Here is an 18222-nt window from a genome sequence, read left to right on the forward strand (position 1 = left end):
GCGCGTGCCTGTAATTCCGGCTACTCAGAAGGCTGAGGCAGAAGGATCGCTGGAGCCCAGGAGGCCACTCCTGGCCACTGCACTCCAGTCTGGGCGACAGAGTGAGACTCCAAATAAATAAATAAATAACAAATAAAAAAAAAGAATATTTATGTACTAGATAACATGGTATGAACTGTAATCATCTTTAAGTCAGCAGTTATTTATTTGGGGAAAGCTTTTTTAAAAAATATCTAAAATCTAGATCTGGGAGGGGAAAAAATGAAGTACTCTAGAACTTTAAGCCACTCAATGAATCAAGTCCCACTGGTTGGAAGAAATATAAAAAATAAAATACTGACTTAGCAGATGAGCCTAAGATCAGCTCTCACAGGAGCTGCAATATACATGGTATTCCCCATATCAAGAAAGCATTCACTGAAATCATATCTATATGTGCTTCATTTTATTTTGACAAAGCATTTTATTACATCCCTAAAATGGACAATATTTCATTTTCAGGAAGAAAACAATTATGTTACTTAAATTGTAATCTTCCTTAAACTGCTATTAAGAAAACATTATCTTACAAGACATTTTTACAAGTTTTACAACAGAAAGTTACTATTTTCCACTGTTAGGTATTTCAGTCAAATTTCATATGTTCCACTAGATATAAAACTCATAAAAACACAATTTCATTAGATAATTCTATAATTCATTATAAAAAATATCAACTTACTTGTGACCTAAATGCTTCAGAAAATACCCAAGAACCTTCAGAGCTTGAACCCAAATACTTTCACTTTTAGAAGCCAATAATTTGTAGATCACCCTAAAAAAATATACAAATTATCTTTCAAATACTTAGTAATATTAAAAACAAAAACACCATTTACTTTACAAATAAATTATAAATATATAAGATATCTCTCAGGATTTTCTATTATTATTTAAAAAACTAAAAATTAGCATGCCTTATTAATTTTTCTGTAAACTTGGCCATCAATAACATATAGTTATCGATAATATACAGAAGGGCAGTGTGGTTAGTATTCATAAGTACTGCCTCCCAACACAATAAACAAAATTTTCCATTTTAAGATATGTGCTTAGTTAGGTCATATTTCCTCTTCTATTAGAATTGGCCCTAAAATTTGAACATGATGACCTTGTTTTCTTGATCATGGATAATTTGGCAGGGTAGATACCGGTCCAATTGTTTCTCTTTTCTGAGAATTTGGAATAAGGTCTAAGAATCAATATCTAGTCTTTGTTGGGCTCTTGAGTTAGGAAATGATTTAAAACAAAAACTAGGACAGCAACGTTTTGTGTCTGGTCAGAGAGGCTAGCCAACATACAGAAGAATGAAGCTGCTACACAGAAAGCAAACTTGTTTCCCTAAATTGTATGCAATCTCTGGTTCCTACTCAAAGGAGATTTTTATAACATACTATTCAGTTTTTAGTTAAAATAGTAACCTAACTGTAACAGTCACTTCAAATAGTATATGAAAGTGAGGATATAATCATTATAATATATATAGATAATTTAGAAATTTTTTTTTCATTTTAAAAAGTAAGTATTTTCCCATAAGGTAGGAGGGGGGAATGATGACTACATACATGTGCAACTAATTCTAGGCTATAAGAAGGTTACTTGGGGGTTAGCAACAGTAACTCTCTAAAACTAGAATGTGCATTATTGCATTAAGTATCTTTTTAAAACAGTAAAATGCCAGGATATATTTTTAAGATGAAGTACTATAGGCTAAACAAAACAGGTGGTAAAATAAGACACAATGCAATTTTAATATCATTTTAGTGATATTTACAAAAGGGAACAAATAAAGTTTATGTCCTTTTTTTATTTTTGTCAGTGGCTTATGCTATTAAAAGAAAGCAAAATTGTTGATACTGTTGCTTTTTCTTCTTTAACATTCTTTGTATTTCACCTATTGAAGAATATAGACTACAAGACTACGAGAAGAGTAATTATTATACCCTTTGAAGATAAATTGTTTTCAAATCCCACATTTCTAAATGTATCCATGTTTATACTGAAATGTATTTTCAGAACCTTTTGGGACCAGAGATCAGTATTGAAAAAAAGACAAGTTTGAGAATAGGAAAAGTCAAACAAGTCAACAAAGAAATATTCAGGAAATGGCAAGAAAGAACATTCAGCAGCAGAAATAATCTTGAGAGCCAAAGTAAAAGCTCACAATCTCACAATGTGGCTATACACAGTTCAGAATTGGAAGGTCCCACAGAAATCCTATTATCTAAAAATAACTTTGAGTAGAAGGAAAAAAAGGTGTAAGACCCTACCCTGGATTAACAGAAATTGTGATTAACATTGAAACATGAAGATATCTAGGGCCATCACACATCTATATAAAAAATGAAAAAGAAATGAGTAAGAAATTTATCAATTTCTTGATTTGAATTATGAATAAGAAATTTACTGAAAAATCAGTTAATGAACGTTTACTTATAATAGAATAAAATATTGATATTAATAATAATCCCAATTAATCTGATCAAACTCACTATATTCAACCAGTAAATGGTCTAAGTCATTTAAGACAGGCAGTTGTCTATTCTTTTCTTTTAAGATTTCCATATACAAAAATATCACATTTTAAGTTGCTCAGTTCGGGGCTATATTATCACAAAGGCTTCTTTAAGGCCAATTAAATGTCACCAAAATTAAACTGAGTTCATTCTTTTTGTTCAATTCTTAATCTGTATGAATTACAATTAACCAGAATTTTCTCCAAAAAACATTTCATGTACAACCGTTATTCTTTAATAGCTATTTTCCAGAATACAGACTTTTAAATGCTTTAACCATTTTCAATATCTTAAATCAAATAAATCAATTTGTTTCATCTTTTATACTATTCTGAGTCAACTTCCTCCACATTTTTTTGAAGTAGAAAAACTGAAGTAACAAGGAAAATTCATTTTCTATCTTGTGATTGTTTTTGGCATATTGGCAGCAATTTGACATCATCAGCTAAGGTCAATCATGAGCTACAAAGTCTTTTGTTTGTTGGGCTTAATCAGTCTTTTCATATCTTATCTCTTTAAACTACGATGTCAGTCCTAATGATCTTACCAAACAGCACTCTCATTTGTAGGATACTATTTCCAACGTTACAGAATAATTCAGAATTCTATTTCTGCATTTCATCATATTAGGAAATCTAAGTTTGGTATCTTCCACAATTGATTCATTTAATTGATCAAGTAATATTATAAACAATGAGATTAAGGACAAGGCACTAAGTATTCAATTTAAATCTAAGTTCAGAAGAATGGATATAATTACATTATCAAATTGAACCATATAAAATGGCCTTTATTTAGTAAAATCAATTAAATATCAACAGTTTCATATAGTTCATTCTCAAGTAAGAAAATCACAGTTGTTAATCATTAAATGTATAATCTTCTTCAAATAAACTGGCAACACTATGGATTATACACCCAAAAGTAATGTGATGTCACAGATTAGATACCTGTATAGAAATAAAGTGACATTCTCTAATCTGAAAAGGAGTTATTAAAGCCTTCAAAGCCATTATCTATTGATATACATGGCCAAGAAAAAGAAACACTAAAAAAAAAACCTTATAGTAATTGATAAATTATTTCTCAACTCTTTTTCACAATAAATCTGTAGAAAATTACTAACTTATACATGACTTAACCTAGATTTCCTGCTCATTTCACTAATAAAACTCCAGGAAAATAAAAAGTAAGAATCCCTGAGGGGCTAAAGTATAGATTTAAGTTCATAAAAATACTAGTCATGGAACTACATTTCACTTAGTTACAAAATCACTTCATGATCACCTAAGTCAAGTCAATGTTCAAATTCTTTTGCTATTGACCTCTTTTTCCAAAACATCTTTCTATTCTTCCCGTTGCATGGCGTCTCTCTCAGGTCTCAACAACAATTTAACAACAATAAAAATTTAGTTATTCTTCTTGATTCCTGAGACCATTTTCTATACATTTCACCAGTTTCTTTGAGTATTAAAGGATTAATAGTAACTTTCTCCATACATTCTCTCATGCTTAAGATTTTGCTATATTTATTCAAATACTCAAGAGGGGTTATTCTATGATGAACAACTATTCTCCATAAAAGCCTAATGGCAACACTAATATTATAATCATACCTTATTCCATTTCTTTGATCAAATGCTGGTATCATTGAGGCTGGGTGTTCTGACATTAAAGCCACTAGTAACTGTAACACATCATGGATATTTTCATCCTGCATAATAAGGACCACCAATATTTATTTAGATAGAACTTAATTCTAAAGCTTGAAATCAAATAATTAAAATAAGAGACTCATAGCATGTCCTACCTCATGCATTGTAAGTAGATAATTTAATATACTCTGAAGTTCATCTTCCTTGACTCCTCGATCCTAATTTTTAAAAAATATTTTATTACTTAATTTAACTCTAAAATTAAAACATTAAAGAAAGGCATCAAAATGATCATTTTAAAAGAAAATAAGAACAACTTAAAAGTAGTGATGTTTTAATTAAAATTCTCACATACTGTACAATTTATAGACTATATTATCTAAAGTTAAGTAAATATTTAGAAAATTATACCAATTCTTAAAGCCATTAATATTTGACTGACATTCACTATTAAAAGTCAGTATATTTTGATCATCTAACTTTATTTATATTACTATTTTCAATTCATTTATTCTTTTCTTAAAACAATGCAAATGCAAGACTTCACACTATCAATTTTTGTGTATTATCTCACATTTACATTTATTTTCCCTTAGTCTTCATCTTAATCTTAAAAAAAAGCATCCTGTGATAAAATACATCAGGTAAGCCTTCATAAACTGGAACACAGACAACTTTCTAAAGTTTAACTTTTATACTCCATTCTTACTCATATGTTCCTTGTCCATTCTGTCACATCCTTTAATATGGAGGATTTCAAAGAGCGTTTAACCAAAAGTTAAGTTCAGTAAGCATCAATGTTAAGATTTACAGAATGCTGAAAGTAATTGATGAATTAAAGGCAGTTACTGCTAATTTAACAATAATGATGTTAAACTATGCCAAAATTTCTTTTTCACCTAATATCCTGCAATTGTGAATTATATAAAATTATTTTACCTTTAGTATGAGCTGTTTCAGAAAAAGAAGCATAAATGCCCGTAGTGATATAATTTCTTTTTGTGAAGGCCGGGGACCATCTAGAATAAAACAGAAAAAATAAAGAAAAAGAAAAAAAGTCCATGCTATTAAATAAGCTTAATACAATTATGTTGGGATACTATGTAATTCTTTAATAATCACATTTCAAAATTACAACATCTATTAGTATTAATGCAATACCATTTCAGTAATACCAAGGTATCCACAAATTAATTTCAAATTTTTGGCAATTCAAATTATTCACTGAACGTCAGATTTAGGGGGAGAGAACTTTTTAAGAAATTATAATACATTACTACTCACTGACAAATGCATAACCTCCATGTATTTACATTAATAGTTTTTCCTATTTATATTAACTTAACAGGTTCTCAGTATTTCTTCTATCCTCAGTTGAACTTGTCTTTAAATTCACTCTCATCTTCACCCCACACATTATAAAACAAAGCACAGAAAAGTAACACTCTGTTATAATTATTTGTTTTACAGCTTTTTTCTTCCATGTCACTTGAACAGACAAAGTACATATTAAAGTGGGCATTCAGTAAATGCTTACTGAGTCAATAAATGAAAATGGGTATGAAAAGTCAAAATGTACTTATTAGCTCCATCATAACGTCCAAATTTTAAAGTACATGCAAAATAAATGCCAATAATAATGAAGTATGAAATAACCTGTGTAATATATATAATACAAAATACTTTTATGAAAGGAATCTAGACTCACAAAAATCCATTAACGTCAAGCCTTTCTTGATCAAGACATATAGTTGCTTTGTGAGTGTTAAAATAATAATCCATAATTTATTACTTCTGCTTATTCACTCAACAAATATTTCCACGCAGATTATTAAATCTGCAAGCAAATTACATTAGCTCTTCCAGATTGCTCTCCAAATTTTTTGCCCCACTCTCACCAATAGTGCACAAAGTGCCCTTTCCCTCCATGACACTTTGCATTACTTTTCAAATCTTTTTAATTGTAAAATAAGTAAGTGTATAGCATAAATGTGCAACTTAATGAGTTATTATAAAATGGACACCTGTATAAGCACTTTTTATATCAAGAAATTGAATAATGACATAAGTTTAGCAGGAAAAGCCATTAACCATTGGTTTCCTAGTACAGCAAATATCTAAAGTGGAGACATGAGTCCGTATTTATAGCTTTACACACATATACATATAAACACATTCCTCAATCTGTCCACTTAGAGTACCTAAGAAGCAATGACATCCAAAGAGCAATAAGCATATCTAGACTCAGATCTTGGTTTATAATAACCATACTCACCAAACAAACCAGAATGCCTTAGAAAAAATAGCGAATTCCAGGGCTTGGACAAGGAAAGTATTAAGAAAAACTAAGAATATCTAGTGTCAGAAAGTTTTAAAAGGACTAAAAAATGATAGACACTTGTCATAAGCACTGAAGAATCCATATGAAGGGTTCTACTGGCCAAATCTTGAGCACCAAAATAAATAATGGCACAGTCTAGGGACTAGAGAAACCACAGCCTTTGGGCTAAATCCACCTGATTTGTACGTTTCATTTACATACTGTCTGTGGTTATTTCTGCAATACAATGGCAGAGCTAACTAGTTGCAACAGAGACCTTAAAACTCCTGAAGCCTAAAACACTGAGCTCTGTGGCTCTCTGCAAAAAAAAGTGTGCCAATTGTTGATATAACACATTAAATTCACAAGTCCATGCTGATATAAAAATAAAAAAATAAATGAATAAGTGAAGGAGTAAAACAAGTTATTCCTTACGTAAGAATGTCAACTAATAAATATCTCAGAAAGCATTGTCACTTGGCAGCCATCACAGTAAAGTCAATTCCACCAAGAGTCACCAATGAACTAAAATAAGTAGGTGACACTTGGCTGAAGAACAGAGCATTTATATAGTCTCAATGCATTTCTCTACCAAATACTTACTAATTACAAACAAGAAGAGAGTAATTGTATACAGAAGAAACCTGGAAGACAGCATGCTGATCAAATGTTCAAAGTTAACATCACAAGTAAAAGGACAACTCAACATCACGTACCTCCTAGACATGATACAATGAGACAGACACAATATGACTTCTGCGTTATTTCTTGCAAAAATGAAAAACCTGAAACATCATGAAATTTAGGAGCATTCTAAAAAATAAATTGCCTGTATTTTAAAAAAATGTCAAAGTCGTAAAATACAAGGAAAAGGTAAAGGAACTATTCTACATTAAAGAGCATTAAAGTGATAAGGCAACTAAGCGCAACTCATGCTCCTCAACAGAGTTCAGGGTAAAAGAATTTGTTTTTCTATAGACTATTGTTGGGATTGTTAAGATTTAAAGGAGGCCTTTGAATTAGATGATAGAATTATATTGATGCTAATGGGTGTCATTTTAAAAAATGTATAAAAATATAATTTATCGGGTACAATCATACTTCCTTTTTTATTTTTATTTTTTTAAAGATGTGGGATACAAGGGTTAGGTACATAAGTGGTCATCATACAGGTGAGGTTTGGGCCTTAGCAAAAACATGGAACCAACTGGGAGTCATTATTACCTTTCAGGAAATACACAATACAGTAAGTATTTAGGAGTAAGAGGACATCATGTCTACGATTTACTTGCAACTGATAGCAAAAAAAATATGTATATGTATCTGTATGTGTGTGAATATATACAGAAAAAGAGAAAATGAGAGAATGAGAAAGCCTAAGTAGTAAAACGTAAAATGCTGGGAAATCTCATGAGGAGCATATAAAAATTCTTTGTACAATTCTTTCAACTTTGCAACTTTCTGTGCATTAGAAAGTAATGTTTTAAAATAGAAATTAATATGTGACTATAGCATTTGTTTAGAGTAAAGCAAACTCTATCCTTGTTTAGTGTTTAAGACAAGTGCTCTGAAGCAGATAGATACAATTCAAATTTCAGAGCTGTCACTTTATATCAACTTTCAGTTTCCTAATCTCTAAAATGGGGATTATATTAACAGCATAGTTAAATACAGATGCAGTCTTATGTATCTTATGTGTATTTGTAAATATGTCTATGTATTTATAATTACAGTACATATATTATTAAACAACATGCAGAGTGCTTAGGAGAACTCATGGCAACTAATAGCAAGCATTAAATACATTTTCAACATTACCAACTTGAAAGCAACGAAGAAAACATAAAAGGAAAAAATAATAGATGTGTGTATAAATAACTTTTAAAGTCCCATCAAAAAAAAAAAGCAAGTTTATATAGATATTAAAATAGTGAAATGCTCTCTTTATTTACCAAAAAGATTATTATAAAACTATAATTTTCAGTACTACTCTGAGCCTGCTGAGAAAAGCACTCTAACATGATTGGTGTAATTGTAAAATGGTATAACATTCGCTAAAAAACAAAAAAAACAACAAAAAAAAAAAGGAAAATATTTGTAATTAGCCTCTTTCTCAGTAATTCTAAGCAAATAAAGATGGAGCTAAATGATTATATATCAAGGAAATCACCCAATTATTTACAGAATCAAAGCTTTAGAAACAATGTAAATGGCATTTAATGTAAGAATGTTTAAATATTTTCACATATGTAAGCAATGAGAAACAGTAGAAGAAAACTTGCCAAATTTTTAAAAGCAATTGTTCCTGGAGCTTGAATCATAAATATAATTTTTTATTCTGTATCATTTTGTTTGTTTAAAGTATGTATTTATTGTATAATTAGAAAAACTGACTTTTTTAAGCAAGAAAGAAAAAACAGTGAAGAATTCAATTAGTTTCTACTATATTCAGAACGACGAGCAAACTTGGAATAAACACAGAAAGAAAGGAAACAATGTGAAAATGCTGCAAGCAGATATCCCCGGACATTAGCTACAACCAAATCATTAAAATGTTCAGAATTATGAATGTATCTTCCTGAATTAAAAAGGCAACTAGGCTGAAATAAAGACCTGCTTATTTTTTACCTCCTTTTATTCCAAAATAATTTAATACTTGTAAAACGCTAAACTTCTTTACCACAATAATTCTCAGGATATTAGGGGTCTACCTAAGAAAGAAAACAATTCCATGATTTCATAGTCATACACATCTGTTCACTATATAACAGCATTCAGAATACAGAATAATCATGGGCAAGTGTGAATACAGGGGTAGCACTGTACATACCTAATCCTTTAGGTGCGATGCCACTACTGTCAGCAGGATTAATGACCCAGTAGTAATATTTTAACGTGTGCATTAGCTGTAATACTGTTCCTACTCTGCGTATGGTGGTGTAGATAGTAGCAGTTCCAATAAATTCAGCAGACAAATAAGTATATAGGGAAAGCTGAACCTAAAACAGAATAGTAAGAGGTCATTAAATAAATTTAAAATGTCTCGTGCTTATATTATAAATATCCACTTAATTCTAACTTAAATGCAAATTAGTAAAGGCCAAGAAATGACTATTTATTATGATGCAAAACTAAGAAAATTTCAAAATAACATATTGTAATAAAACCCTTTTAAATAAAGGAAACCCAACAGTTACTGACAATTTTAAATGATTCAGTATTTTGATTGAAGATTATCTGATAGAAAGGTCAAAACGTTTTCAAAGTCACTAGACTAAACCCTTAAATAAAGTACAGTTCCCTAGCTATCAGTGTTTTCTATTGCTATTTCTTCATAGCAACAGAACTAACATCAGTCAGGTATAGCATATCTGGAAAAGCATATATTGTTGCCATATATCCTAAAGCTTCATGTAATTTCAAATTCTCTTTACCTATGGCCACAGGATATATTTGGTTTTCAGAATTTGACCATGTGAGCACAGAGATGGCAAGCCAAAGACTTTGTTTACAAGAGTGAGCAAACCTCAGATCTGGGCTTAGCCAATAATTGATAAGATGAACCATAATAAAAATGAGAACTTAAACAACGAGGTAAGTGAGAGATTTTAAAATTGAAAAAGATAGCTCAAAATCATAATACCCCTCATTATTGATTTCCACAGGATATAATAGGACTAAATTCAGGTATGTAAGCTAATAAAATTTGATCTCAATATCTAAAAAAATATTTATTTTGAGTAATTTGTTTTAAAACAAGTATTATTTACACGTCATGATATAAATTGTCTCCAAAAGGAAAGCAGTTTTTCAGTTAAAATGATCACTGTCAGGATGAAATTAGCTATCTGTTCTCTTTTCCTAGTCTTTCAATAATTTGGTATGGCTATTCTAATAAAGGAAATCTAGCAGTTATCTGTTCTCTTTTCCTAGTCTTTCAGTAATTGGTATGGCAAATTCCCTTCATTGGAAAGGTGTGAATCACATCTAAAGGTATCAGAACATAGTGTTACATAAAACTTAATTTTTAAACTATAGTTTCACTTATTTTAGTATGTACATATTGAACGTTTTAATCTCTGAAACTAGCATAATTGCCTTAGATTGACTATAAAATAAGCTGAAAAATTCAAATATTATCTACTGAATACAGACCCAGTAATTATAATTTATAGCTTTCCACTAAAATAAAATGAATGGGAATAAAATTCATACCTTTGCAGGTGTGTGTATCCAAATGGCTGGGTTGAATAAAATGTGATCACAAAGCTGCTTCAGCAAAGGTGCTCCATGAGATAAACCATCAAGGTATTTTGCAAAAGATAAAAACTGCTCCAAGACAGCTCTGGTTATATGAACCCTTGATGACTAAAGAAAGAACACAGAAATGCTAGCTTAAAATATCCAGAATTTCAAATTGTATAATTTGTGACTTAGCATAAGTACATATGAATTTTTATATGCTATCCCTAATAGTTTTAAGTGTAAAACACAAAATTTCCTATTTTCTTTGTTATTAAAAATTGAATTATATTATGAAAGTTAAAACTTTAGGATAGTTGAGTGACAGCTTGTTATCTAAAGTCCTTTCCAGGATAATTACAGATAAATAACTCAGGTTAAATAATGCTGCTATTAGTTCAAGGTAAAGAAATAAGTTATAAGTAAGAATGGCTGCATTTCATTTTCATAGAAATTGACAAACAAGAAGAGACAAAATTTGAAATACAGAAAAATAACTATTGTGATAATTTAAAAAGAGACATTTGAAAAGAGAATTGCTTTCAACTCAAACTAGTTCCAAACCGAAGTGAAAATAAATTGACCCTATCATTCTGCTGAGTACTTTCTTTAAAAAGTCACAGGCCAGGTGCAGTGGCCCATGCCTATAATCCCAGCACTTTAGGAGGCATAGCAGTAGGATTACTTGAGCCCAGAAGTTTTTTGGGCAACATAGTGAGACCTCATCTCTACAAAAGACAAAAACAAAAAAATTAGCCAGGCATGATGGCATGCACCTGTAATCCCAGATACTTGGAAGGCTGAAGTAGAAGGATTGCCTGAGCCCAGGAAGTCGAGGCTGTGGTGAGTCGTGATCATGCCACTGCACTCCAGCCTGAGCAAGACAGTAAGACCCCAAACAAAACAAAAAAAAAGAAACAAAAAAGTTATAAATGTTTCCACATTGACAAATGCAATGCACTCTGTATAGCATAAGTTTTTCTGACCTATTCATAGTTTATGAAAAAGCAAATTTGACCCTCCTAAATATACTGTCCTCATTTGGCTTACATGATCCTTAGATTATTCCTCAATATCCTTTCTTAAAATAGTATTCCTTGGCCTTCTCAACTTCATAAATATATTCTCCTTAGATGATATCTTATGCTTCCACAACTTTACATAACACAACCTCTACACTCATTACTCTCATTAAGAATTTTCAACTGCCATCACCATGTACCTATTACCAATGGTATTTAGATAAAGAACAAACCCTCCAAAATTCAAACCAAACCTTAAAGCTGCACCATCCCATACAGTAGCCACTAGACATACATGGCAAATGGCACTTGAAATGTTGTTACTCAAAAGTGAGATGTGCTGTTTGTATGCACTGAATTTGTATATCTCAGAATGTTTAAAAAAATCTTATTTTTGTATTGAAGATAGACAGAAATGATAAAACTGGGAATATGCCAGTTTAAATACAATACAGTATTAAAATTAATATCAATTTTAATTTTTCACTAGAATTTTTAAAATTGCATCTGAGGTTTGAATTCTATTTTAATTGAACAATGCTATCCTAGGACATAATTTCAGATGAAAATGCTCCAATATAAAGAAAATACTCTTCAAAAAAGCTGACAGTATGATGTCCACTTGTATACCTAATCCTGAACTGTACCCCACATCTATAAAATATAAAAAAAGGGAAAAAGCTGATATTTAAAACTCCAAAGTCAAAAGATATATATCTTCCTACACAATCTCCACTACCTCATCTAGCAATCCTTTCTGTAGTATCAGTAGTATCACTCTCCTTCCAGTCATATGACAAAGAATCACCTACTACTGAATGCTACACATACATCATGCTGTGCCTTTCCCTTCTTTCTTCGCTGGCTGAAGTCCAAATATCAGTATAAGATAAGCATGGTCAAAAAAGGGACAAGACAGTCTTACCAATTTTACCTCTCATATGATTTATATATATTTCTCATGCTCATAACAAGGGCAACTCAATAAATTTGACCTAAGTATGCCATGCATTTTCATACTTCTACATGAGAGGTCACAAATGCAAATGATTGCAAACAGGTGACAACAATGTATAAATTCAAGCAAGAGACAATAAAGAGTTGTGAGGACCGCTCCAGGTGTACAAAAGCAATAAAATTCAAAACTAAATACTCTTTGTTGAGCCAAACAAAGTATTTCTTTGGGCCAGTTTCACCCACAGGACACATTTGATTTGCCTGCTGAATCCATCATGCTTCCCCAATTTGTAATAACCTTGCATCCATTTTCTTTACCTTAAAGGTACAGCTCAAGACTTTTCATTTGTCATTTAGAAACTACACATGGACAAGTGTGGTGGCTCATGCCTACAATACCAGCACTTTGAGAGGCTAAGGTGAGTGGATTGCCTGAGCCCACAAGTTTGAGACCATCCTGGACAACTTGGCGAGACCTCATCATTATAATAAATCAAAAAATTAACCGGACATGGTGGTGTATGCCTGTAGTTCCAGCTACTTGGAAGGCTAAGGTGGAAGGATCACCTGAGTTCAGCAGGTCAAGGCTGAGGTGCCATGAGCGTGCCACTGCCTAGGCGACAGAGTGAGAGTCCAACTCAAAAAAAAAAAAAGAAACTACATATGTTGGATACTTACTATTAGCCAGGCACTCGCCCTGGCACTTGGAAAGAGCAGTTAACAAAAATGAAAAACACCCTGCCTCACAGGATTTAAATTCTAAGGGAAGAAAAAGTAGGCTCATATAGTATGTAAAATAAAAAAAGTAAAATATGTAATATATAGAGGTTAAGTTCATGGAAAAAAACACGAAGCAGACAGAACACTTATAGAAAGGTGGCTAAAGGTTTTACAGAGAAGGAGGTATTTAATTGGTTTGAATAATAGTAAGGCTAACAATGATTTTGTACTAATAGGATTGTATGTTTGATAAAAATATCAATGGTGCTTACATAAGCAGTAGCCTACAAAATTCGCACCAAACCTTAGAGCATAGTGTTACATGAAAATGTTTTAAAAGGCAGAGGAAATGTCCCCAATAAGTAGCTGAGTTATTAAGTTATTTGTTATTAAGTTATTTGAGTATAAGATGTAAATACTGGGTATTCATATTTAGAGAAACTTTAATAAACAGAATGCAATACATTGAATCCCAAAATATTTTATTCATAGAGAAATAAAATTTCATCAACTGTTATTTAAAACTTTTGCCAGCTCCTTTATTTGTTATAATTTCTCATATCTTATGTTCCATTTGTATTTTATTTGTATTTATTTTTATTTTTTGAATTGGAGTCACACTCCATCGCCCAGGATGAAGTTATTTTATTTTTATATTCCATTTTTATTTTTATTCAGTAGTAATGATTTCAAGAACATAATCATTCTACTGATTCTGCTTAAAATTCTGAAATAAGAATACAGTCAGATCCTGCTACTAAATAAATATCCTCACAATTATACTTTACCCTATAAAGATTGTCATATGCTTATAAAGAACATTAAACTGCAATATAAAAACAAGTTGACCATTATAAGCATATTCACATGAGAAATTCATAATTAAAAAAAACAAGTTTTTAACTTGCTTGGTGCTATTAAAAGGTACGCTATAAACATCACATGTGGCTTTCCACATTATTAAAAAAGTTGTGTCTGCTATTTTCACATACTAATTAATGTGTTGGCTAGTAGTTTTTAATTATAAAATTAATCTTTAGAAAATATTCTTCTAAAATAGTGTATTTTTATTGACCTACTCAAAATTCTACTAGGTGTAAAATGAATCTTATCTTCAATAGCATGTAACATCTATCTCTAAGTAGTACTGAGCAAGGAGACCATCTTATCCATTTTTTATCTTCCTTATCCCTACCTAGCCTAATTCCTCGATAAATGTCTAACTGAATTCATGTCAAATTCAGGAACAGAATTAGAATAGAATACATAAGAAACAAACATAAGACTAGGAAAGGAAAAAATTACAAAACTCTGTTTTGTGTTTATTTTTATATTTATCTATTTGTTTGTTTTGGAGTCAGGGTCTCACACTCTGTCACCCTGGCTGAAATGCAATGGCATGATCATGGTTCACCACAGCTCTGACCTCCTGGGCTCATGTGATCCTTCCACCTCAGCCTCACGAGTAGCTGGGACTACAGCTGCATGCCACCATACTTGTTTTTTTGTTTTTGTTTTTTTAATTTTTGTAGAGAAGATGCCTCACTGTGTTGCCTAGGCTGGTCTCAAACTCCTGGGTTCAAGCCATACTCCCATCTTGGCCTCCCAAAGTGCTGGGATCACAGACATGAACCACTGCATCTGGACTTAACTGTTTTTAAATGTGTTTACTTTGATTAACGACTTTCAAATATTTTTCTATTTTGGTGTTTGCTTTCATTTTCTCAAGTAAAGCTATTTTAAAAGAGTTTATACTTGGATAACTTATAAATATGTAAACCTTAGGCAGAAGCACAAAGTGAACCACATCAAAAATGCAAGCTCTGGAATTGGAACGATATGACATTACTTTTGTGTAGTGACAGGATACATAATTTTAAAGTACTGCATGTGACATGACCAACCATATTTGGAAATAAAATCTGAGAAATTAAAAAAAACATTATATTACAGCATCTAATCCAGAATTGACTTGACCAAATAGAATCATGAGATGTTACAAGGAGAAACTTCTATTGGACAGAGATCATTACAACACTTAAAGCAGCCCACAGTGGAATGGGTTGCCAGAAATGTTCACTTTAATTGCAGAAACCATTATGTGTGTGTATGTCTGCATAACATGCATGTCTGCATATTGATAAATGGCATAAAGTTATTGTAACTGGTAGAAGTACATCATGAAGTAGCTGATCCTCAATATCCATCCTGCTCCTCCCAGGATTCCGAGGTCATGCTCCAAAGAGCCTAATTAAATCATATTAATCATTTGTTGTTGTTTTGGAGGGGTAGCAGGGGAGGCAGCAGGTAATGACTAGCTCAGAGACTGCTTCAAAGTTTAGCATTCTCATAGCAACAAGAAAGGTAGGTGGAGAAAGGCTGGTCAATCAAATTGGAGGGAAGGAACCAGTTCAGTAATTGGGAGAAAGGAGTGTGTTTGCTCACACTGGCTCTGGCCCATGCTCTCATTCTTCGCCCTCCCCTAAGTGGCTGCCCCGTAGCACCAAATCTCCCTGGCAGCCTTCCTGTGACCACAAATGATATCAACTTTAGCATAAAATCAATACTATATGTAGTAATGTAGAGATGTAAATAAAACCTGGATCTCTGATGACATTCTTGAGGCTAAGACTCCCCAACCCTGAAAACAACTTACTGGATATGGTTAGTTGGCTCTCCAAACTTCCCTGCCCCTATTTCTGTGCTTGAGGCATCCCCTTGCCTATTGGTTTCCAGTTGAGCTTGACTATTTGGAGACACTAACAGGACGGAAAGAAGATGAAGCTGGGGGATTTATTTTCCCAGTTTCAACCCTTAAAGTCAGTATACTTACTATATTCCTTTACTGAAGACTACTCCAGTAAGGTATCCATTTCCTATAGCTACAATAACTTTTGCTTTGAGTTACACTAAACACTCAGTTCTCTCACCTCCTCATACCTTGTTGAGTTCTCTGCTCAAAACTTTAAACTCTTCTTAACAGCTCAGGGGGAATATGTCGTCTGTTTCCTGTCAAGACTATTACTGATAAGCCACCTATCACTAGACGTTCAGCTGCATTAGTTGGTCTGTTTCCTTATTATTTAAGCGACTTTGAGTCAAATTTTATATTAACCACAAGCAAAAATATTCTACTGAATACACTGGATAATCTGTAAGTTTTCTTCAAGGTCATATTTTGGCAAAACAAAACAAAACCATCTTGAATTTTTTTTCATAAACACTGTAAATGTGATTGGTAAAAAGATACCAGAATTATACCCTCTATGACAAAGAAATAAAAGCTAAGTAACAGTTCACCAGCAGGAACCTCTATGAAGTCATAAAGAAGGACAAACATATGGACTTCACAGGAACTTGGATGAGTTTAGAGTCGATCATACTCAGTGATCTATCACAGAAACAAAGAACAGAGTATCACATGTTCTCATTCAAAAGTAGACCTTGAACAATTATCATAAAACTGTAAGAAAGGGATTGGCAGTAGTTGGAAACTGCTGCTGATGGAGGTGGGATTGGCAGTTGAGGGAAACTGCCAGGGGAGGGAGTGGCACACCTCATCAACAAGGGTACCTGCATAATCAACTTTTGTACACCTAACCCTGAATTGTACTCCACATCTTTAAAATAAAAAATAAAATAAAATTTTTAAAAAATGGAACCTCTATTGACTATTCTACTAACTTGGCCAGTGACTGTTGAAAAATCACACAGTGTGAGAATTCATCTGAGAAATTTGAAAAAGGTACATTTTTTAGGTAAAGAGACAAGCATGCAAAGTCCATTTACTCATTCAATTCAACAGCTATTTTTTTGAGGCAAGCACTGTTCTAGGTGCTGAAGATATAATAACAAGGGGGGATAAAAAAATATGTTGCCCCTGCTTTCATGAAGCCTACATTATAGAGGAAGGAGGCAGAAAATAAGTTTAAAATATATAAACATGTTAGATTGGTGCTATAAAAATTAGCACAGTAGTGAAATAATGATGGTTATGGAAGGGGTAGTATTTTATTTAGATTGATCAGGGAAGATTTTTCTGATATGCTATCATATAAGCAAAATCCTGTATGAAGAACAGAATCAAGCCATGTAGATATCTGCAGAAAGAGCGGTGGAAGCAATGAGGAAAGTAAAAGCAAAAGTCCTGAGATGTGCACATACTTATTACCATTTTAGCTTCTAAGGGAAAGGCAAAGAGGCCTCTGTATGGACAGTGGGCAGAAAGAAAGCAAGTACGAGATTATGTCAGAAGTACGAAATATGATTTCACTGTGAGAAGGATGAAGATGTGAGTGAGAATTGGGGCATATTTTAGAATAACTGGTCTGGCTATAAGTGAAAAATTCATTATAGGTAACCAATGGTGTAAGATGATCATCGTTTGGACTAAGATGGTATAAACAGACACAAAAAGGAGTAATAAGCAGGAAGTAGCAATTAATTCTGGCTATGTTTTGATAGCAAAACAACATAATTTGTTGAGAGTTTGGCTCTCGAGTGCAAAAATGTTGAATCAAAAAGGATTAATTTTGGGGGTCAGAACTACTTGTAGAATGGTAATGTTATTAACTAAGATAAGGGAGACTAGACTGAAGGATGAAAAATTTGAGAGAAAAACCAAACAGTTTAGATAATTTAGAAAAGACGATCACTAGACATCCAACTGAAACTGAAAATGGGAGAAACATTTGAGAATAATTAGTAGTTACAGGATATGATAGCTAAAAGAAATGGATAAGCACTACTAG

General features: G+C 32.2%; 1 protein-coding gene across 1 annotated transcript in view; it reads right to left on the bottom strand.

Annotated features, from left to right (window-relative positions):
• Positions 1-18222, bottom strand: part of LOC103265396 (neurobeachin) — a gene marked incomplete at its 5' end in the record, with an annotated part of 269835 nt that overhangs the window by 221055 nt on the left and 30558 nt on the right. The window contains 6 exons of the mRNA XM_008063067.1: positions 722-814; positions 4172-4269; positions 4366-4428; positions 5150-5229; positions 9361-9529; positions 10746-10898. Coding sequence (XP_008061258.1) covers positions 722-814; positions 4172-4269; positions 4366-4428; positions 5150-5229; positions 9361-9529; positions 10746-10898 — 656 coding nt within the window. The remainder of the gene's footprint in view (positions 1-721; positions 815-4171; positions 4270-4365; positions 4429-5149; positions 5230-9360; positions 9530-10745; positions 10899-18222) is intronic.

Source organism: Carlito syrichta, unplaced genomic scaffold (assembly GCF_000164805.1).
Source record: "Carlito syrichta isolate Samal-C Ts95f unplaced genomic scaffold, Tarsius_syrichta-2.0.1 Scaffold306519, whole genome shotgun sequence".
NCBI classification, from domain to species: Eukaryota; Metazoa; Chordata; class Mammalia; order Primates; family Tarsiidae; genus Carlito; species Carlito syrichta.